This window comes from Ruditapes philippinarum, unplaced genomic scaffold, assembly GCF_026571515.1.
Source record: "Ruditapes philippinarum isolate M1 unplaced genomic scaffold, ASM2657151v2 ctg4324_1_1_1_1, whole genome shotgun sequence".
Lineage (NCBI taxonomy): Eukaryota > Metazoa > Mollusca > Bivalvia > Venerida > Veneridae > Ruditapes > Ruditapes philippinarum.
This window is the reverse complement of record NW_026852857.1, coordinates 38032-63586: the sequence shown is the minus strand read 5'-3', so window position 1 is coordinate 63586 and position 25555 is coordinate 38032. Positions and strand designations below refer to the sequence as shown.

At 33.1% G+C, this 25555-nt stretch overlaps 1 protein-coding gene across 1 annotated transcript in view; it reads right to left on the bottom strand.

The window, feature by feature from the left end:
• LOC132726497 (neuralized-like protein 4) overlaps positions 1-25270 on the bottom strand; it is a 32678-nt gene extending 7408 nt beyond the window's left edge. Inside the window, 18 exon segments of the mRNA XM_060711823.1 lie at positions 760-936; positions 3342-3473; positions 7133-7231; positions 7663-8012; positions 8759-8902; positions 9564-9733; positions 13038-13085; positions 13087-13114; positions 13465-13707; positions 15011-15173; positions 15633-15900; positions 17293-17380; positions 18528-18786; positions 19321-19409; positions 21134-21245; positions 21968-22257; positions 22742-23099; positions 25065-25270. Of these exon segments, the coding sequence (XP_060567806.1) occupies positions 760-936; positions 3342-3473; positions 7133-7231; positions 7663-8012; positions 8759-8902; positions 9564-9733; positions 13038-13085; positions 13087-13114; positions 13465-13707; positions 15011-15173; positions 15633-15900; positions 17293-17380; positions 18528-18786; positions 19321-19409; positions 21134-21245; positions 21968-22257; positions 22742-23099; positions 25065-25235 (3189 nt within the window). The 5' untranslated portion in view covers positions 25236-25270.
• Between the last annotated feature and the right edge of the window lie 285 nt (positions 25271-25555).

Here is a 25555-nt window from a genome sequence, read left to right as displayed (position 1 = left end):
CCAGGAACGGATTCGAAAGTGCCTTTATAAGCATATATATATAGCTTCCTGCACAATCAAACTAAAATAAATTCTGTTTAAACCAAATACATGTATATTCAACCCCATCTAAGGTAATTACCTCTATAAATGAACAAAGAAATATGTCAATCCTTTTTCAACAATATCGTACAATCAAATTAAAGGGATAAAAATTCTCCAACTAAAAACATCTTTTTTTGCTTGTGTGTTAAATTATTTTACATGAGTAAAGAAGGATCTGTTTGAAACATCTATTTCTATTGTATTATACTATATGTGACCTAAACATCAGCTGAGATTTGTTTAAACCTTTAATGCCTCCATTTTACAAGATGACCAAAATCTTGAGATTATAATGATATACATATATTTTTCAGTTAATGCTCGCTGTCAGTCCAGCTTATAACCAACGATCCTCAGACGATTGATCTATATTCCTTATCTACAGAATCATAAGAGCCACACCATGATAAAACCAACATAGTGTTTTTGTGACCAGCATGGATGCAGACCAGCCTGTGCATCCGCACAGTCTGATCAGGATCCATGCTGTTCACTATCAGTTTCTTTACTTGTAATAGGGTTGGTAAGCGAACAGCATGGATCCTGATCAGACTGCGCAGATGCGCAGGCTGGTCTGAATCCATGCTGGTCGCAAATGCACTATGCTGGTTTTGTTGTGACGTGGCTTATATAACATATATATATACGAGAACCCATACTGCAACATACACTTACCCTAAACAGTTGATTTTTGACTAGAGATTTATTGGTTACAGCTATGGCCTGATTATAACTAGACACACGTTCTATTGTCTGGTTACCGTTGCTAAGGAGAATGTTTTTACCATGGTTACAGTGAAATTCTGGGACTGATATACTGGCAGTATCTTGATCTTGGTCTCTATCTAATGGCTGAAATTACAGAAAAAGTCACATTAAAGGGTTGTTTTTATCTATGGCTCAATGTTTCATAATAACAATGATGTACTGATAATCAACTTTAAGCATATTCAAATATCAATTTGTTTCAAAACCTAAAAGCTCAAGGGATTGTGACTATTTTAAGAATTTGTTTTCTTGTGTAATTTTTATATCAAAATCTAACTAATAAAGCAATGCAAATAATCAGAATGAAAACATACTGTATGCAATTGTATACAATTATAATACATATTTTTAATCTTAACCCATCAACTCTTTTCCTGCTAATTGATTGCTCGCTACCACAATTATAAAGCCAGACCTGCTCGCAGTCTCTATTCTATTGTTAACTCGGTTTTCATATTTTGACATTAAAGCCTGTTAAAATATATGCACGTCCGTGCAATACCATATTTACGGAGTTGCAAAATTGGCATGGATGTGTGATAAATAGAGGATATTGAATGAGTGTAAGTTCAATACTGAATTTATTGCACGAGTTTAATAAAATTATATTATGCGAGCCTCTGGCCAGCATATTATTTTATTCAACGAGTACACGAAAAATTTAATATTCTATTTATCATATACCCAAAATAAAGACTATTTAAAGTGAAATAAGAGTCATTTTTCATTGACGCGCCTATAGTATAACGCTAACATTTAGCGCGTCTTTACACAATGTTTGTATAACGCTAATGACGTCACGTCAAAATATATGAACGGCCGTGTAATACCATATTTACTGAGTCGCAAAATCGGCACGGGTGTGTGATAAACATGTTTTGATTACACACAAAGAAGTGATGTTATATTTAAAATCCTACACACTACAGGTGGTCACAATATGAATAGATAGAGTCATTAAACAAGAGGGCCATGATGGCCCTAGATCGCTCACCTGACTTATCAAACTCATCCAAACAATTACCTAGACAAGCATTCTGACCAAGTCTCATGACAGGTGAGTCAAAAATGTGACCACTACAGTGTTAACAAGGATTATCCATATTTGAGCAGTGCGACCTAGTTTTTTACCCAGGTGACACATATTCAAACTTGACCTAGAAATCATCAAAACAAACTTTCAGACCAATTTCCAGGATACTTGGATCAAAACAGTAGCAACTAGAGTGTTAACAAGATTTTTTCTATTTTTAGCTCCGGTGACCTAGTTTCACATGCGATTTCGAACTCATCCAAGCAATTACCTAGACAAGCAATCCTGACCAAGTTTGATGATAATTGAGTCGAAAATGTGACCACTAGAATGTTAACAAGGTTTTTCCATATTTGGGCGGTGTGACCTAGTTTTTCATCCAAGATGACCCATGTTCGAACTTGACTTAGAAATCATCAAAAACAAACTTTCAGACCAATTAACAGAATATTTGGATCACAACAGTAGCCACTAGAGTGTTAACAAGATTTTTCTTTTTTTTTTTAGCTCCTGTTACCTAGTTTTTCATCCTAAGATGACCCATGTTCGATTTATTCCCAGCAATGACCTAGACAAGTTTCCTGACCAATTTTTGATGACAATTGAGTCAAAATTGTGAACCACTAGAAAGTGTTAACAAGGTTTTTCTATTTTTAGCTCCTTGTGACCTAGTTTTTCATCCGAGATGACTCATGTTCAAAACTTCATACGAGCTATCACCTAGACAAGCACTTTGATCAAGTTTGATGATGATTGATGCAAAAATGTGACCTCTAGAGTGTTAACAAGGTTTCTCTATTTTTAGCTCCGGTGACCTACTTTTTTCATCCGAGATGACCCATGTTCGAACTTATCAGAGCTATCACCTAGACAAGCATCCTGACCAAGTTTGATGATGACTTATGCAAAAATGTAACAGCTTGAGTGTTAACAAGGTTTTTCTATTTTTAGCTCCGGTGACCTACTTTTTCATCCGAGATGACCCATGTTCAAACTCATACGAGCTATCACCTAGACAAGCATCCTGATCAAGTTTGATGATGATTGAGGCAAAATTGTGACCTCTAGAGTATTAACATGGTTTTTCTATTTTTAGCCAAAGGTGACCAAGTTTTTCATCTGAGATGACCCATGTTCGAATTCATCCGAGCTTTCACCTAGACAAGCATCTTGACCAAGTTTGATGATGACTTATGCAAAAATGTAACAGCTAGAGTGTTAACAAGGTTTTTCTATTTTTAGCTCCGGTGCCCCATTTTTTTTATCCGAGATGACCCATGTTAGAACTCATACGAGCTATCACCTAGACAAGCATCCTGACCAAGTTTGATGATGATTGATGCAAAAATGTGACCGCTAGAGTGTTAACAAGGTGAGCTAAAAAACTGACAGTTTTTTTTATGTGTAGAGATACACATATTTCAATATTTCCTCCCTAATCAATACAATTGTTTACCAATGAGATTTGATGTCCCGTCTCTGATTCAACAGATGGTGTGGTAGATGAACTGTCTGTTACCATGGAAACAGAACTAACAACAGATACTGACTCTACCATACCATATAGGTCTATCACAGCGAATACATTCTGTAAAATAAAATAACTTTGAAACATATAAACAAATGTCCTTTATATAATAATCTACGTTCAACAATTTATACCAAAAAAAGTATTGGGAAACATCCAAATAATCATAATTTTAACTTATTAATGTCATTTTGCAAAAGTGTAAAGACAATACGAAACTTATCAATGTTTTTATATTATGCAATTTAAACTGCGAAATGAATCTTTATCTTAAATGTCTTTATGTCATTTGCTAAATCTTATTACATGATTTTATGTTTTTTTGAAATTGGCTAAATGCTGCTCTGACAACATGTCCTTGTACTTTATACAACTCTATGTAAATCTGTATATTATGCGATGTTATATTATCCTAACTAGCTGTCATGTCATTATGCTATTGTGTTTATATATATATATATTTCATGTATACATGTGTATGGGCCGGTGGCCTGAATGCAAATTTGAAATAAACTAAAACAAGAGCCACCGCCGGGCGGGGGCAACGCTCGACTTTTTACTTTTTCTAAACGCAAACATAGAAAGGTTTGAACATATATTGATGTTTCCTTTTTATAAATTTAGTTGGTCTGTCTTGTCACATTAGTTTTGTTTATAATATATTTTAGTATATATATGAATAGAAACATTAAGCATATTTCTAAAAATAGCAACAGTACGGCAAATTTTAAAAAATAGCAACAATGACGCAATTTCTAAAAATAGCAACATGACGCAATTTCTAAAAATAGAAACAACAATGACGCAATTTCTAAAAATAGAAAAAAATGACGCAATTTCTAAAAATAGACCAAAAAATGACGCAATTTCTAAAAATAGAAACAATGACGCAATTTCTAAAATAGAAAAAAATGACGCAATTACTAAAAAAGCAACAATGACGCAATTTCTAAAAATAGAAAAAATGACGCAATTTCTAAAAATAGAAAAAATGACGCAATTACTAAAATAGCAACAATGACGCAATTTCTAAAAATAGAAAAAAATGACGCAATTTCTAAAAATAGAACAAAATGACGCAATTTCTAAAAATAGAAAAAAATGACGCAATTTCTAAAAAATAGAAAAACATGACGCAATTTCTAAAAATAGAAAAACTAAAAATAGAAAAAATGACGCAATTTCTAAAAATAGAAAAACATGACGCAATTTCTAAAAATAGAAAAAACATGACGCAATTTCTAAAAATAGAAAAAAAATGAAGCAATTTCTAAAAATAGAAAAAAATGACGCAATTTCTAAAAATAGAAAAACATGATGCAATTTCTAAAAATAGAAAAAAATGACGCAATTTTCTAAAAATAGAAAAACATGACGCAATTTCTAAAAATAGAACAAAATGACGCAATTTCTAAAAAATAGAAAAACATGACGCAATTTCTAAAATAGAAAAAATGACGCAATTTCTAAAAATAGAAACAATGACGCAATTTCTAAAAATAGAACAAAAATGACGAAATTTCTAAAAATAGAAAAAAATGACGCAATTTCTAAAAATAGCTACAATGACGCAATTTCTAAAAATAGAAAAAAAAAGACGCAAATTCTAAAAATAGCAACAATGACGCAATTTTCTAAAAAATAGAAAAAATGACGCAATTTCTAAAAATAGAAAACATGACGCAATTATATACATGTAATATATATAATATATATATATATATATATATATATATATATACATATATATATATATATATATATATATACCTGCATATATGTATATATATACACACACACATTTATATATATATTTATATATAATACATATACTATACATACACACACACCGATAAATGCACAATCTGAGAAAATTCAGTAATATAACCTTCAAGGTCAAGGTCATTAAAGAGCCCAAGCAAATTTGGGTTTGATAAACAACAAGGTCTGGTCCTTAAGAATGTTCTGTTATAATATGAAGTTTATCCCTTCAAAAATAGCAAAGTTACAGTCAGTTACTGCCAAAACAATGAAATTTCAATAATTTGACCTTCAAAGGCAATGTCATTAATGAGTGAAGGTCAAGGTCTTTCGGTATATTTTTAACAGTTATCTTTGAAGATTATTATGTTCAAGTTTGAAAGACAATCCATTCAAAAATAACAAAGTTACAGCCAATAATAGCCAAAAAAATGAAAATTTCAAAATTTTTGACCTTCAAAGTCAAGGTCATTGATGAGTGAATGTCAAGGTCTGACTGGTTATTTTTTAAGGGATATCCTTGAAGATTATTATGTTCAAGTTTGAAGACAATCCATTCAAAAATAACAAAGTAACAGCCAATAACAGCATGAACAAGCAAAAATTGGACTTTTAACCTTGAAGGTCAAGGTCATTTATGGATGAAGGTCAAGGTTAGTGTGGTCTACTGAAAGGTCTTGTCCCAAGGGTTGTTGTGGCCAAGTATGAAGACAATACACCAAGAAATAAAAAAGTTATGATCCAGGTACAAGTTTTCGGACGGCAACGGCAACGGCAACGGCAACGGAGACGGCAACGGCAACGGCAACGGCAACGGCAACGCCGACCTGACTATAACAATACCTCTACTTTTTTTTTCAAAAAAAAAAAAGTCGAGCTAAAAACAATGTGACATCACTGTCAAACAGGTTAGGTGAGCATATAAACCACTTTGACAAAATACATAAAATAAGATAAACAAATTTTATTATAATTATGTTTCATTATTCCGATCACTTGAACATATAAGAGTTATGCAAATAATGTATTACAATACTGCAATATGTATACTGCCATTTTCTCAATCTTCAATTTAATGACACATAGTATATAAATTGTGAAATATGCTCACTAAAGCAAGATATGATAAATATTTTATGTTTGTAAAAAGATTTATGACCGTAGCAAATTACACAAAGTCATTATGACCCTTTCATGACTTGAATGTCATGGCCTTAAGGAATATTTTGTTTCACAACATCAACACTGTCGAACATGTAAGTCTACAACTATATTCCAGGTTTTTTACAAGGAGAAATATTATAAAGTGCCATCAAATCCCAGCATATGTGCTGTTAGCTTTGTAACTATGATAGAGGTCACTATTTTCAGTAATCTACTCAGTATCCCAGGATGAACTTACTGTCAAATCAATGACTGTATAATTATATTTTGGTTGCAATGAGCATTTCAACATACTTTGTGTGACAAAGTTCCTGAACTCCTATCTTTTACAGTTATTTCTTATTTTAACTTTTATAGTTAATCTAGTCAATCTACTATAAAACCTTTTGTGAATTTATTTAAAGTATTAAAGAGCACTTTTCATAAGAAAAAGCCCCTCTAATTGGTACAGAAAAGATGCATGTAAGTTTTCCATAAAATAGACATGGACACTTCAAAATATATCAATATCTTTGAATACTCTATGAATGCTCCCCTTTCCTTATTGTTCGGAAACCATTTTTCTTTTTCTAGTAACAGTGACCTTGACCTTGAACCTAGGGGGTCCAAAAGCAATCGAAACCTGTTTTTCACATAAGTTTGTTATATACAAAGTTTGAATACAATATCTCATTCCAAACTCTAGTTATCATCAAGCCACCCTGATAAACCTCTTCTAAATAAGAAACACCAATTTTTGCAGCATAATACCAATCATGAGGTAAGACTACCCAAGGACACAAGCTCTGAATTACCTTTGGTATATTAGATGCAGCTATTCCAAGATTTTCACCATTCAGATATAAATGCATCGTACCATCATGACTTCTACCAATACCAACCCTGTTACCAACCTGTAACATAAACAAAGTCATACTCAATCTTTTCTTTTTTGGGGTTATTTTGCATAATGAAAATAATTAATTCTGGTAAAACAGGGTAAGGGAATGATTTGAAAACCTGAACACAAGTTATTGGTTTAGACTTACATCAAATGGTACACAAATCTCAAAAAATTAATCATTTCCAGACCTATCATGTCAAAGAAAACAAAAACAAATGACTATTTACTATGTATTAAAGTAAAACTAAAAGAATTGTAAAATTCTATTTTTCAATTCACAAAATTTGCAACATTTACATTAATTACAATACAAAAGCAATAAGAAACCAATACAAAATTAATTTCATTCTCTTCAGAAAACAATATGAAAATAATATTTCACTCTCTTCAAAGTAAGTTAACTTTCTAAAGAAAATTTAAAAAAAAATGCTTTAACTCTACCTCAAGTCTTTGCAAGGACGGAGTGTAGTTCTCTTTTATTGTTACACCGGACTTCTTTACATCTGATCCAGAAATAATCCATGTTGGTTTTGTTGTCAATTCTAATGAAGTAAGAGGAACTGCCGACACAGGCGTCGTATCAGATATCGCCATAGATGTCAAACCGATGCGTAACGATCCGGACCACTGTTTACAAAGTTTCTCAATTTTTATTTCAAACACTTCGTCTTTTTTTAAAGGATCAGAACTAAACACTAGACAGTGATTATAATTGTTAGATCTAGAAGCAGTTCTACCATTAGATGTAAGCTGTATATTCTTCCCACAACAATGACTGAATCTGTGACATTCTGAAATAATATTGTCATATATGTACCTTTAACATTTACCACAATACATTTTTTAAATTCAGGAAAGAAATTTACATAAGTCTTTGACTTCCTTTTCAATCCTGTATTAATTATTTCATGTTGTTGTACATACCTGTATAGGTTTAAAGCATATGAAATAATAACTGTTTAAACCAAATGGACATAAATTGGAAAATTTGAAAATTTCAAAACATGTACAGTCCCCTTAGTAAAAAGTGCAGACCATAATCAGATGGCATGGATGTACTGAGTGATCTTGATCTGCACTTGTCACATGGTTAAATTCAATTGCCGCCAGCAGGCTTAGACAGGCTTCGTACAGACACCCAATATCTAAATTCCAGCACTTTTAAGCATGTTTTCCCATTTTTCAAGCACATCTTATTGCACATATATTATTTGTAACCAATGATAAAGTAACTTTAAAACAGTCATAAACTTATTCTTGACTGCTAAATAACATGAATTGTACACTGTCTATGTGATATTTTAAAAATTTAACAATTTCTCACCATGTCACTTTTGGGGCCCAACATGAGTCTATGGCGGTATATAACTCTCCAGCCAATCCACTTTGTAAGTTAAGTGTACCCATGATTTTAGTGTAAGACTATGATGATCACATAATTATACATGTATAAGGACAGAAAATGTTACAGTTGTAAAGTTGTGTATGGTATTCCATGGGTTCTGGTAATAATACAACACTGATAGCAAATGCTTACCTGCAGAGCTCACAGGAGAATTAAAATTTGGATGTTCTACTATAGTTCTATTTATAGTATTATTATCTGTTGGCATTATGCCAGAACCACTGGTTATGGACACCTGACCACATTGTCCGTACAGATCTATAACTGCCCATACTCCTGTAATAAACAATATAATTAATATATATAGACCTTCACATAGAATAACATAAATGAATATACAATTATTGATCTTTAACAACTCTAAATTTCATTAAGACAAAATATCTTGCTTTCACATTGATTTTTATCCAGTCAACTTTTAATGTTAAAGGTACATTTATATGTATCTGCATGTCTGTACATAATTTGTTTGAATAGCCAGAGTTTTTTTGACAGAAACACAAGCCATGATTTAAGGGGCAAGTTTTAAGTTAATACTAAAACAAAATGAACATATTATAATTCAATAGTTCTCTGTTTCCTTACCATGGTAGGCCTTATAAACTCTACTAAGTATCTGACATAAATGAGCTGTTATCTCCTACTAAGAGGAAACAAACTGGAACAAATCCTGATGCCAAACTTGTCAGGCATAAAGTTATCTAAAAAATGTCTGAAGTAATAAAGGATTTAAAGAATTAAATTAACACTCCCAAGTTTTGGCTAGTTGCATTTAGGTTTATCCTAAATATGTTGCTATGGTTAGATCTGTAGAATATTACTTAGTATGTGAAATATTTCACAAACCAGGTGGAAAATTTACTAATTAGAAAATTTTACTAAACTTGTTACTAACCAGGTGGAACATTTTACTAGCCAGATGGAATACTTTACTTACCAGGTGGGATATCATAGCAAGCTACTCCTTGGTCTGTACCATTTAGAAAGTAATGTAGAGTACCATCAGAGCACCTCATCATGCCAATACGACAGCCTACACTTACAGAATCCAGATCTAAGGGATACCCATTCTTTATAGTAGACCCATCCTGCATTATGGCTGAACCACTGTAACAAAGGTAAAACATGAAACAAAACTGATAATACCTGTCATCTTCAACTAGTGAACACTATTTAAGGATTTGAGAATCTCAAATCCTTAAATAGTGTTCACTAGTTGAAGACAGAGAAAACAAGAGCTGCCTGTAAGACAGCACGCTCTGCTATTCTCAGTGCTTGACAGTAAGAAAGGGGCATAACTCTGTAAAAAAAGATTGTATAGAGTAATGGGACATGTGCCCATAATGTTAGTTAATGACAGAGAGCAAATGTGTGAAGTTTCAACTAATTCCCTTCTACCCAACTTGCAGGCAAAAATTCAACTAAAGTGTGACAGTGTTGGTTAAGTACAATAGCTCTCCAAGGTAAATTTTAATAAGGTTCAAAGCAGTAACAACTGATACTATGCTATCATAGTGTTTGTTGTTAAAATTCTTCTTTTATCTGAATTACATTTACATCTTAGTCATTAACCACAATTTAAACTTTTTCTAATCTAAAGACATAGAACAAAGTAGATTCTATGTCATGTAAAGGCCTACGCAAACATTTCAATGTCTTGAAAAATAAATGATTCCATTTTACAGGTTTTTAATGAAAATCATGAAAAAATGTTAAGAAAATATCATCAGTACTGTAACATTAGGATCGGTGTATCTTATGGCAGCTCAATCAATCTCAGCCCATCCACCCATCTCTCAAACCCCTTTCCCTTAACACCAAACAAAAATTCAGACTGATTCTTTTCATATTATTTTTCTATCTATAATGACAAATATTAGGAAACCAAAGAAAATACAATTCAAAGAAAAAGACCCTCTAAAGAGAAAATTATCATCTGTAACTATTATATGATGTTTATGCCTCTCATTTCTTGGTACTACCTTTCTCAGGTTAAGATTATATACATAGAGGATATTCAAGTTTTTTCTATAAATACATGATTTATTTTCATCGAGTGGTATGAAAATAAATATTTTATGAGTGGCGGTAGCCACGAGGGAAATATGGTAATTTTCATGCCACAAGATGAAAATAAATCATGTATTTATAAAAAAACTTGAATTTTCTGTTTATTATATACATTTTTTCTCTTTTTTGACATTAAATTTGAAAGACTTTCCCTTAAATTTTGTGTACTGGCAGAATTTTAAAACAAGAGGGCCATGATGGCCCTAGATCGCTCATCTGACCCATCAAACTCATCCAAACAATTACCTAGACAAGCATTCTGACCAAGTCTCATGACAGGTGAGTCAAAAATGTGACCACTACAGTTTTATCAAGGATTATCCATATTTGAGCAGTGTGACCTAGTTTTTTACCCAGGTGACCATATTCAAACTTGACCTAGAAATCATCAAATCAAAATTAGACCAATTTCCAGGATACTTGGATCAAAACAGTAGCAACTAGAGTGTTAACAAGATTTTTCTATTTTTAGCTCCGGTGACCTAGTTTCACATGCGATTTCAAACTCATCCGAGCAATTACCTAGACAAGCATCCTGACCAAGTTTGATGATAATTGAGTCGAAAATGTGACCACTAGAATGTTAACAAGGTTTTTCCATATTTGGGCGGTGTGACCTAGTTTTTCATCCAAGATGACCCATGTTCGAACTTGACTTAGAAATCATCAAAACAAACTTTCAGACCAATTTACGGGATATTTGGATCACAACAGTAGCCACTAAAGTGTTAACAAGATTTTTCTATTTTTAGCTCCTGTGACTTAGTTTTTCATCCGAGATGACCCATGTTCGATTTAATCCCAGCAATGACCTAGACAAGTTTCATGGCAAGTTTGATGACAATTGAGTCAAAATTGTGACCACTAGAGTGTTAACAAGATTTTTCTATTTTTAGCTCCTGTGACCTAGTTTTTCATTTGAGATGACCCATGTTCAAACTCATCCAAGCTATCACCTAGACAAGCATCCTGACCAAGTTTGATGATGATTGAGGCAAAAATGTGACCGCTGGAGTGTTAATAAGGTTTTTCTATTTTTAGCTCCGGTGACCTACTTTTTCATCCGAGATGACCCATGTTCAAACTCATCCGAGCTATCACCTAGACAAGCATCCTGACCAAGTTTGATGATGATTGAGGCAAAAATGTGACCGCTAGAGTGTTAACATGGTTTTTCTATTTTTAGCTCCGGTGACCTACTTTTTCATCCGAGATGACCCATGTTCAAACTTATCCGAGCTATCAACTAGATAAGCATCCTGACCAAGTTTGATGATGATTGATGCAAAAATGAGACCACTAGAGTGTTAACAAGGTTTTTCTATTTTTAGCTCCGGTGACCTAGTTTTTCATCCGAGATGACCCATGTTCGAACTCATCCGAGCTATCACCTAGACAAACATCCTGACCAAGTTTGATGATGATTGAGGCAAAATTGTGACCTCTAGAGTGTTAACAAGGTTTGCTTTTTTTTAGCTCCGGTGACCTAGTTTTTCATCCGAGATGACCCCCGAGCTATCAACTAGATAAGCATCTTGACAAAGTTTGATGATGATTGAGGCAAAAATGTGACCGCTGGAGTGTTAACAAGGTTTTTCTATTTTTAGCTGCGGTGACCTAGTTTTTCATCCGAAATGACCCATGTTCAAACTCATCTATGCTATCACCTAGACAAGCATCCTGACCAAGTTTGATGATGATTGATGCAAAAATGCGACCGCTAGAGTGTTAACAAGGTTTTTCTATTTTTAGCTCCGGTGACCTAGTTTTTCATCTGAGATGACCCATGTTCGAACTCATCCGAGCTATCACTAGACAAACATCCTGACCAAGTTGATGATGATTGAGGCAAAAATGAGACCTCTAGGTGTTAACAAAGTTTTTTATTTTTAGCTTTTGTGACCTAGTTTTTTCATCCGAGATGACCCATGTTCGAACTCATCCGAGCTATCAACTAGATAAGCATCCTGACCAAGTTTGATGATGATTTAGGCAAAAATGCGACCGCTCGAGTGTTAACAACTAAATGTGAACGGACAACGGACAATCATCGATCCTAAAAGCTCACCCTGAGCATGCTCAGGTGAGCTAAAAAGTAGTCCGGCAAAACACCAGTGAAAATACGGAAAATATGTTTCACTGCAGTGAAAAGTAAATTTTTACAGTGAAAATATGGAAAATGAAAATACGCATTTTATTTCATCAATATTCTCAATATTTCATTTATAAGTATATAATAAAATCATCCGCAGTTTGGTTCTGATATCCCAATAGCACCATAAAACCCCATTGTGTTATTGTTCTTGTTATAGTTCTTGTATCATAAGAAGAACAGGTTTACCTTAACATCCAAGTATCATACTCTATGTCTGTCATGGTGTTTGGGAATCAGATCTTCAGGTTTAATCAAAGTTACACCTTAAATAAACATGCAACCATATATACTTGGGAGTTTTTTTTTTATCAAAATAAATTTTAATAAAGTTTCTGTTGAAAATGAATTATATAACAAAGCCAGCCATATGCTACACAGTCTGATTTTAATATATATTTATCTTATTTAACTTTAAGCTTCATAACTTAACAATTGACAAGCTCGTTTTTCAAAAAGACATGAAGTTCAAACCAAAATGTCTGTCTCTGACAATGAAAATGAAAAAAAAAAACAACCAGAAGACAAAGCAGAAGAGCTATATATAGATATTTCTAGAGACCTTTCACCTTTTACCGAAAAAATTGACCATACAACACACCTGAATATAACAAACCTGCTTCAATAGATCCCGACCATCGATCCACCATTTTTTCAATGATTACTTCGAAAAGTTCGTTATCTCTCAAAGGACGGTTACTCATCACAATGGCGTCATTAAACTCCCCAGTGGCACTTGGACGTACGGCCGTGCGACCCCCATTTATAATGGCCGAGTTACTACCATGGATTTGGTGAAACAGCAGCATGTCCGTGTCTGTGAGACTAGATAGATCCATGTCTTGGATACTTAAAGAATCTACAATCAAACAAATAAAAGATAATAAATTTTAAACCATTCAGACTTGAGTAAAAGTTTTTGTACAGAAAATTATCACACAATTTTATTCATTGTTAATTTACTCTTGATGTCCATATTTCATGTACATATTTAAACTTTACATAGGGGAGAAAAGCATAAGTAACATGTTCTAGAATGAAAAAATTTAAATGAAGTCACAGCAGTGTCTACACAGAAAGTAAAATATCACTAAAAAGAGAAAGCCCTAAATTTCAAAATACAATTCAAAATAAACATTTCTTAAAGGGTATGAACCTGTATCTTAGAAAAAAAATCAAAAGTAAAATTACTTTTTTTTCCCATAATATTAAAGAGAACATTGAAGATCTCTGTTCTTTAACAGACATGAATATTTACATAAACTGAATAAAAAGTTCCAGAAACAAAATATTATACTGCTATATTTAAGTAGGGTTTAAAACCTTTCTAAATGATTTCGTGCACATGTTATTCACTCTTCAGTCAATATACAATCATAATTTTTTCATACAAGCATTTTGGAAGTATTCTTTTATAAAATTTGAACAATAATTTAACAGCATATATATAAATTTATAAACATTAACTTTGTTGTTTTGGAGATATCAACATGCATGTAAAAACTTAACCAAAGTGTTATGGGGGATGCTGATGATGGTGAGTAGAATTGCTATCTTATTCTTCGAGAAGTCAGATACTAAGCTTTATACACTTTAACCCTGAAGTTTTGGAGATACAAACATGCAAGCAAAAACTTAACCTTTTACCCCATGAGCATATTGCGAAAAATGGCCATTTTCATTGAAAAGCCTCCTGTAACAAGTTCAAACTGCTATGAAACTATGAAAAATGCTTCAATGCTGATGAAACTTGGCACAAATGTTGACTAGACCATAGCCTCTGTAACACCATGCTCAATCGTAAATTTCCTGTTACCATGGCAACGGGGGGACGTCTCAAAATTGCCAAAAATCACTATTTTGCATTGTTTTTTTCCACCAAAACTGATTTAAAAGTGCTGCAACTTCTCAATGAATTGTGATAGAGTGAAAGGCTTTTCAGCGTCCGTTACTAGTTACCCTAAGATCGACCTGAGGCCATTTTTAGCCTGTCACATGTCCAAACTTTTCTTGCCGATGAGGGGGACTCAGCCCCCTTCAAATCCCCCAAACAAGGGAAAAGGTTGACTAAAGTGTGACAAAGAAGCCGATGTCGGGGTGAGGACAATTGCTACCCTATTCTTCAAAAAGTTGAGTTAAAAACTAAATGAAAGTAAGCTTACCTGACTGGTCAATGATTGTGGCTTGAGCTGCTTGTCCATATAGATCTATAACTCCATAAACATTCTCTGGTACATTACTGGCTGCTGCACCTTGGTCTATACCATTTACAAAGAAATGTACCGTACCAGTCTCCTTCCTTATAACACCAACTCTATCACCAGCCTGTATTAGATATAAAATGTTCTCATGAAAAGTATTATTATAAAAGGCTTTATACAATTATAGCTGTCATCCAGTAAAACTTCATCATATAAATCAAATAAAAAACTAATAAAAGGATAAAAAAGCTATATGAAACTGGCTGTAATTGGCAGTGTCATTGTTCGTAATGTTGTTAGAGTCATACCTGGTAGGAATTATACCGAAGTGGCTAAATTTAAAGAATCATTTTCACCAATTCTCATGTAGTAATATTCATATGCAATAAGTAAATGCCTTCTATAAAATCTTTTTAAGATGTGACCACACTAGAGTACGAAAACATAATGTTACTTTACAGTTTCTATTGTTTTTCTGCACATTTTGCCATGCATGGGTATACATCATTCATGCTTCTTAATTTTATGTCTTGTGTATTTACCCCCCTCCCCTAACATAGAATACGACGAATCTGACACCAACCTTAAGCCGGTCTAAATTTTGTCCGTAATCATCCATCACTGTGGTTCCATTATACATGACCCCATTCCCCGTCATCATCCAAGTACCCGATCTTATATTTGTCATGGTTGACGGAAACTCAAGGTTCTCTGGAGAATGTAAGGTCAGCCCTATTTCTATTGACCCCGCCCACTTGTCAACCATCTTATCAATACAAACTTCAAATATCTCATTTGGTCTGACATGTCTGTTAGTTAGTACTACACCATTATTAAAGTCATCAAGAGCACTGAAAATACCACATAATAAATATCACATAATAACAAATTTTTGGATATCATCAAAACTAAACTGTGAATGAATTAAACATATCTATTTTATCTATTAGTTTATACAGAAGTTATTTTAGTTTGATTGTGTTGGAAGCTATAAGCTTATTAAAACTCTCACGAATCATTTCCTGGAACCAACCAGTACTAAGAAATGAATGTGAAGTTTCTTGCTCAAGAAAATAATGATTTGCCCCCTGCCAGGGTTTGAACCCAGGAAGCCAGCAACCTTTAGATTACAAGTTTGACGCAAATATCACTCGGCTACATCAACACTTATCTTAACTATTAAATTTTGTCATTTTAACCAAACTTTAGGACATGGTTAACTGTAGATAAACAGATATTAAAAGATGTTTCAATTTGGTCATATAAAAAAACTCTTTTTTTCCAGATAATTAAGTAACTATCCAGATCTACAGACTGAGGTTCAATTAGATGTTTCTCTGTACATTACTTTTGATGAGAAAATGGTAGCTATGTAAGAGTCCCTATTAAATAACTTTACAATGTCTCAAGTGTTGTACCTTGAAAGAATTGAAATAACAGCAAAGAAGTGGGTGAGTCGGACAAAAATTACAAAATTCATTATGCTTAAATAACTGCAATGAAGTGGGGGAGTGGGGTAAGAATTTCAAAATTCATTTTGCTTAAATAATGGCAAAGAAGTTAGGGAGCCGGGGAAAGAATTTCAAAATTCATTTTGCTTAAATAACAGCAAAGAAGTGGAGGAGTGGGGCAAGAATTTCCGAATTTATTATACTTAAATACAAATGTAAAAGCAAAGGAGTGGGGAAGTGGGGCAAGAATTACAAAATTCATTATGCTTAAATAACAGCAAAGAAGTGGGGAGCAGTGTAAGAATTACAAAATTCATTATGTTTAAATAACAGCAAAGAAGTGGGGAGTGGGGTAAGAATTACAAAATTCATTATGCTTAAATAACAGCAAAGAAGTGGGGAGCGGTGTAAGAATTACAAAATTCATTATGCTTAAATAACAGCAAAGAAGTGGGGAGCGGGGTAAGAATTACAAAATTCATTATGCTTAAATAACAGCAAAGAAGTGGGGAGCGGGGTAAGAATTACAAAATTCATTATGCTTAAATAACAGCAAAGAAGTGGGGAGCGGTGTAAGAATTACAAAATTCATTATGCTTAAATAACAGCAAAGAAGTGGGGAGCGGGGTAAGAATTACAAAATTCATTATGCTTAAATAACAGCAAAGAAGTGGGGAGCGGTGTAAGAATTACAAATATTCAATATGCTTAACAATATGACCACATAGACGCTATAAATAATTGTACACTACAAGTAAAGCTTTACAAATGTTTGTATATAATCACACTTACTTGGGCCTGTGTGCAGTTCTGCCTCTATTTACAACACTAGCATGTGTACCACAGCGTGTATGAAAACTTAATCTCTCTACTTCATCCTCTATAATGACAAATATAAAACTTTAAAAAAACACTGATACATATTACGTTTATAATTATATTCAGATATATAAAATGATTAGAACATAATACAAAACTTCAGCAATCAAAGTTGTAAGGTCTTTTGAGGCATTTCTGTTCACTTCACCACTTCAAGAAAATTACCTTATCAAAGTCTGACACAAAGTCATTGTCAAGTTAATACTGTTTCTTACATCACTGACTATATAACATTTCAAGAATATTTCTTTCTGACTTAGACAATATTCAAGAAGAGAATAAGTCTAAAGAATGAACTTAATTTAAATCTTAGAAGTTTTTATCTTTTTCTCAGGTAAATAATTTTTTTTTAAGTTGCTGAAATTTCACAGATCAACTTTAGAATTATTTTTTTTGTTATGTATAAATACAAAATATGGCTATATTTACTGATATTTAATATCACACTTCTACCCTGTTATTGTGTACAGGCTTTATATTGCATATTTTGATACATATTATTTTGGGAAATCTTTGTCTCTTATGATAGCTTTAATTTATTCATTCACTTGGCACTATTTTACTTTAAACACTATCTAAATTTTCACAAAAAATAGCAAACATCTAGAAGAATGCTTACATTCTCATACATGACATCATAATCAAGTCTGCGACAAGCTTTTTATCAAAATTATCAATGGATTAAATATTTTTATCGTTTTGTTTTTCATTAGGTTCAAATTGTCGCACCAACACAGTATATGTAATATGGCGACTTTCCAGCTTTGCTAGTGGAGAAAGACCTCAGGTGCCTCTCTGTACATTACTACTGGCATAATCTGGTGCCTGAGTAGGACCACCGATGTTCCGTAAGCTAGCTGGATAGTTTTCTCACATGGATTGAAGACCACACTAACTATACACTTGCAGTACATAGCAAAAACTCCATAAGCCAATTCACCCTCTATCTAAGTTCTTACCTGTCATCTATAACTTTATTTATCAAAAACAGCCTTTAACAAACAGCTGCATCAACCCTTTTCTTCTGAGACAAGTATTTAATGAACTAGGTGTGTAAGAACATAAAATATTTTATTTAAATAAGACAAGTAACTAATTCAGGTAATACACATTGTTCTAACATCAGCAACCTACAAATCATAAATTACCTGCACTATTTTCTTCATCATATAGATCAGTGAACTGTCTAGGTACCCTCTGTCTCTCTGGCCTCCGACTATTCACCATGTGGTTATAGTTGGGATCATTACGATCTAAGATTGTCACCTTTACAGCCATACCATATAGGTCAACCACTCCCCATACAGTGGGAGGACATGTGTTAGATGCCATGCCCTGGTCAACACCATTTATAAAGTAGTGCAGACTTCCATTGTTTTTTCTGATCAAACCTATCCTATCTCCTTCCTGTAAAGTTAGTAAATCAGTTTTTACAACATTCAATACAGGGTATATGGTTTTCTTGATACATTTGGAAGTCTTATTATCTCAGGCACTAAAGACTTTTTATAACAAACATACATTTTGGTTGTATTTTTTTTACTACTTATCCAGTATCCTTCCTGAGGATAAAAGTCTCAACATAATAAGCACTAAAAGCTTTGATACATTTTTACATCATACATTATTTTTTTTTTTTTATTAACATGCAATTCTATCGATTTCATATTCAAGGGACAACAGCAAGGAACACTCATAAATTGATAAGATCATGTTTCTATTCTGTTAATTAATTTAAGATCAAAGTAATTTTTACAAGTATGTGCCTAGTTTCAAACATAAAAAAGCACCTGTTCTAAATATCAAACTGTTCCTAGCTAGACTGGTCTCTTATATTAAAACAATGGAACGTTTTGGAATTCAATCAAAAATGGCTACAGTGACTTAACAGTATTACAATATAAATCTTTTAAGTTCTAGAAATACACATGAAACACTTACAGCTAGAGCATCTAAATTATACTGTCCATATTCCCTCCTTGTTCCTTTACCATTAGTCAATATACCACACCCACTCATCATAATAGTACCTGAATAATAATAATCATAATAATATACCACACCCATTCATCATAATAGTACCTGAATAATAATAATCATAACAATATACCACACCCATTCATCATAATAGTACCTGAATAATAATAATCATAACAATATACCACATCCATTCATCATTATAGTACCTGAATAATAATAATCATAATATACCACACCCATTCATCATAATAGTGCCTGAATAATAATAATCATAATATACCACACCCATTCATCATAATAGTGCCTGAATAATAATAATCATAATATACCACACCCATTCATCATAATAGTGCCTGAATAATAATAATCATAATATACCACACCCATTCATCATAATAGTGCCTGAATAATAATAATCATAATATACCACACCCATTCATCATAATAGTGCCTGAATAATAATAATCATAATATACCACACCCATTCATCATAATAGTGCCTGAATAATAATAATCATAATATACCACACCCATTCATCATAATAGTGTCTGAATAATAATAATCATATATACCACACCCATTCATCATAATAGTGCTGAATAATAATAATCATAATATACCACACCCATTCATCATAATAGTGCCTGAATAATAATAATCATAATATACCACACCCATTCATCATAATAGTCCCTGAATAATAATCATAACAATATACCACACCACTCATCATAATAGTCCCTGAATAATAATAATCATAATAATATCCCACACCACTCATCGTAATAATAATAATAATACTCATAATAATATACCAAACCCACTCGTACCTGAATAATAATAATAATCATAACATTATACCACACCAACTCATCATAATAGTTCGTACCTGAAAAATAATATAATCATAATAATATACCACACCCACTCATCATAATAGTACCTGAATAATAATAATCGTAATAATATACCACACCCACTCATCATAATAGTTCCTGAATTATAATAATCATAATATACCACACCCATTCATCATAATAGTGCCTGAATTATAATAATCATAATATACCACACCCATTCATCATAATAGTACCTGAATGATAATAAACATAATAATATAACACACCCACTCATCATAATAGTTTTGTTTGTTTGTTTGATTTGGGTTTTACGTCACACTGACACAGTACAGGTCATTTGCCGACGTTCAAGCTTTACTGGTGGAGGAGTAGAACCATCGACGTTCCGTAAGCAAGCTGGATAGCTTCCTCACATGAAGGAATCCAAAGTCCCTGTCGGGATTCGAACCCACAGCCGTGAGGGGCAACTGCTTTGAAGTCAACGACCTTAACAACTAGGCCACGGACGCCTTAATAATAATCATAGTAGTATACCACACCCACTCATCATAAAAATACCTGGTTAATAAAAATCATTATAATACCTGAATAATAATAATCATAATATAATACCACATTATATTATACCATAATTAATTATGGAGGAAGACCTCAAGTAAGTGTCCTGCTGCCCATTACTTCAGGCATGAACGGGCACCTGATTGGAAACCACTGGCATTCAGTAAGCTAGGTGGACAGCTTCCTCATATGAAAAAATCCAAAGTCCCTGTCGGGATTCAAACCCACAGCAGTGAGGGGCAAGTGGTTTGATAAAACATAAGTAATACACTATAACACTACTAGTTATATAATGGAAATTATCAATTCCAAAACCTTCAGTCAGAAAAACTCAACAGTCTATTATAAAACTTACCAGATCTCATATTTGTCATGGTAGCAGGGAAATCTATTGCACTAGGATTATGTGTTGTAATTCCAACCTCAATAGAGCCAGACCATTTGTCTACCAAACGATCTAGACGAATCTGAAATTATAATATTTAGTTATGTATGTAACATCACAGAAATTGTTAAATGCATCAATTCTGCATGCTTCTAGATGAGCCAAAGTTTTATTTTAGAAAATCAACAATGAGAAAAATGTACCAAGATTTTAAGAAAAGTAGAAATATTCACAATTCAAGTAATGACTTACATACATGGGTGTATGCAACAAATGACTGATTTTACAGTATTTATCATCATATTTATACTGCATGACTAACCAATCAGGTGTATTTTTTTCATATTTTGACCTTCATTTGGTAATTTACGTGGATTGAAAGTGCTGTTTGCAATGTGCAAATTACTTTCTTTGTTAATGTGACAATATTTTACTTTTTAATACATTTTCAAAATTGTCATGAATATTAGCATGAATCTGGAAGCATGCTGCTTAAGTGAGTGACATCAAAAATATTAATGTCAAAATGTAAAAATCTAGTTAAAACTTAATACCCATATTCCCATCTGACACAAAAAAAATCTAGAAAATCTTAGCTTAATAGTCCTAAAGAGGTCAAGGATAAATTTCATTATGTTGTAACAATACTGTTGATCAATGTCCACATATGAATGGTGCATCTAATATGCTATGGCAAAGATTATAGTGATCTGCAAAGAGAATGAAAAACAGACTGGCTTAAAAACAATATGCGCTTAACTACATGTTCTGATTCAGTGGTACAAACAGACTTTGATTTAATACCTCAAATAACTCATCATCTTTCAGAGGTCTATTTGTCATCACCACACCATTATTAAACTCATCCAGGGGCCTCCGTCTCTCTCCAGTCCTCCTGCCATTGCTCAACTTTACCAGACTGCCGCAGCGCTCATGAAATGTGAGTCTCTCATTTGAGTGTAACGTATCCTCGGCCAGATTCAACGCTTCAGTGGTACGAGTGAGGTCATTTACTATCTGACTTGATAACTGGGCAAGAAATTCATTGGCAAGTTGATGGGCAACTTCGCTTGGGGTTGAGTTTGGTGCGGCAACTGAGAAAAAAATTATTAACTTCAATAATCAAAGTTGGTTTAAATATATTTATATTAGCTTGATTGCGAAACAAGTTCTTGCAACTTATATTAATCACTTTCGAGTAAAGAACTTTGTATAGATTTTAAAAATTATACATGTATATTGATTTGGAATACAATCAGAAAATTAGTGAATTTTTCTTTTGAGGATGTCAGATTAATATTTTTATATCATCTGCTTTAAAAAAAAAGAATGTCTTAAAACTTAAAACTTATATGTAAATCTACATGGCTTAACATCAGATTCAGATCATCTAGGCCTACTGCTTTAATTACCCCTTTTTTACTTTTAAAATTCAAACAGATCTACTTTAAAACTTCAAATCTTTTGATATACTAACAGAAATACAAAATCAGAAAAGACCAATTTATAGTGTTTGTTTGTTCTTCACAGAAGATTTAATATACATGTATATAATAAAAAAATATCACAATCTCTTACCACTAACTCGGTTATCTGTAGATTCTATGATAGACACTTGGGCACACTTGCCATACATGTCTATCACGGCATAAACACCACCTGGGATATCAGTGGCAGCTGTACCCTGGTCAACACCGTTAACGAAAAAATGTAACTCTCCATTTGAAGATCGCATAACCCCAACAACATCCCCCTCAGACAACTGGTCAAGATCACATCCATATTCCTCAATCATTGAGTGACCATCCTTGAGGACTGAGCTACCGGACATAACCCAAGTTCCATCACGAAAGCCTGTTGCACTTATAGGAAAGTTGAGATTGTCTGGATCACATGTTGTCACTCCTATCTCTATTGATCCACTCCAGGAATTTACCTGAAACATTTGCAGAAAAGAAACTCTAAACCATGATAAATCCCATCATACAATTTAGATATAAACCCCTACTGTAAACAATGTGATATATTTCTGGGTTCAAGTATCAATTGTGTTGCACATTGTCTCAAAAGATATTTCATGATATTAAAACATTAGTTAAAGTTCATTAGTTGGGCTGTGACTCTTCTTATGTTCACTTCAGGAAATTCAAGTACCAGGTAACTGATTTGGTAGAGCTATAGAAAGATACTGCACAGGTTGCAGGTTTAAGTTCTATTTAGGCTGTACATTTTTCTAAGGGGTTAAGAATAAGATCACAGGCGCAGGAGCTAGATTATCAATATCTATATAATGTACCTTTATATATATTTCATCAAGGTTCTCAATAGAAACAGGAACCAAAGTCTTCACTCTTGCCTCAGGAAAATTAGGAAATACATGCATAAATTGACTTAAGGTAAAATCTGCTCACAAGTCAATTTTCGAATTACAGTCAACCCGGCCCCAAGTTAACCCGGCCCCAAGTCAACCTGGCCTCAAAATTGGTCAACCCGGCCCCAAAATTGGTCATTCCGGCCCCACAGTATTTTTATTTGATCAATGCGGCCCCAAAATTGGTAAGTGCTGCCCCAAAATTGGTCATTCCGGTCCCAAAATATATATTTTTCAAAGAAAACTATTTAAGTCATTTTGTTGTATGATGGAATAAAATTTATTTATTATTAATTGAAGTATATTAACTATAGAACAATAGTAATAAAAAAACCTGAACTTGCATAAAAGTGTCGGTAAATTTAATTGCGCTGATTAAGTCTTTAATACGCACTAGTGATAATGAATTATTATATAACATCAACAATTATATGTACATCAACATTAATTCAGATGTGATAATCAAACAGTTTAAAGCAATCAATTAACAAAAATGGTATAGCTGTGAAAACAAATCCTTTAAATACAAATGTAAGTTGGTAGTATCTTTCATGTCTTTATTCGATGTAAATTAAAGATGGTTTCGTGAGTGTTAATGCGATAATTAGGAAGAAATGCAAAGAATTTCGATTAATGTTTAAAAAAATTATTTATTGTTTAAGAAGGAACAAACCATCGCCGATTTGATAGTTATTTATGTTATCACTAAGATGATAATAATACTTTGTTACGCAAATGCTCCTTTCATTTCAGGCCATTCGACGTGGTCTTCAAGATAGTCAGCTGGTGAAAGAAATTGTTTGTTAATATTGATAGTTTTTATATAGAATAAATAATAAAAGATATCATCGTTGAACTTTTGTTTTTGTTGTTAATTTTTATTTTATTTCTTGATAAGTGTTTACATTTTAAAGCAAAATAAATAATAAAAAAAATGGGGCCAGGTTGACCAGAAATAATATTGGTTTGGGGCCGGTTGACCAGTTTGGGGCCGGGCTGACTTGGAACCGGGTTGAACTGGGGCCGGGTTCACTTGTACCGCAATTTTCCATTACTTAACCTGTTGCTTTCATAATAAAATAATTATGATGTTGGTTGCCTCTTGTATAATGCTTGTCTACCCGATTTAGCCGAGATCAAAGAGAAGTCAATATCACCAAAATATTACGGGGAAGTCAAAGGCTGGGTCCGCGAATAGCCGATAGCCGTCAAAAATGCCTGAACGTAAAATAAATGAATTCTTTTCGAAAAGTCATATTGAAATTCTAGATGCAACACTGACTACTGTTAAGAATAGTCTGTTGTCTGCTAGATCTAGTTCTGAAATTGTTTATAGGTGTATCATGTGTATTCTGCCTACAACACTAAAGTATATTTAATATATCAAAATTTAAGCTAGCCTACCACATTGATTTTTCTTGTGTTAGATCTATTCATTGGTATTGGTTACTAAACAGTAACTGGCAAAAGCAAGTGTAAGATCTGTTAAAAAGTAAAAAAAAAATGTTGGCATAAATTTGGGAGTCATACCTTTTTGTCAATCTTAACTTCTAGAACTTGATCGTCCTTTAATGGTACAGAACTAAGAACAACACCGTTGTTAAATTCCTGTGTAGGATGATTCCGTTGCGCAGTTCTGTTGTCATTACTAAGCGAAACTAATGCTCCAGTCCGATTGTGGAATCGGTGGAGAGCGGCCATTTTTACTACGCATGAATACCGAAAAGATTAAATTTTATACATATAAACGAAAAGAGCTTCTACTGTATTATACGAAAAGAACTGGTGTCAACCAGGTACGTATAAATAAATATACGTACCTGACCCATACAAAATGTATTTTATACAATTTTCTAGGAAAAACGTAAATATTTTCTGTAGAAAATATGATAAACAAGATCAACATGGAATGGCGGCGTTCAATGAACGCAACCCCCATATGACCCAGCAACAAGAACCAATGGCAAGGAGCCCAGGCGGACCCCAAACAAAAAGACAAAGACAGAGCACGGAAAGGTTAA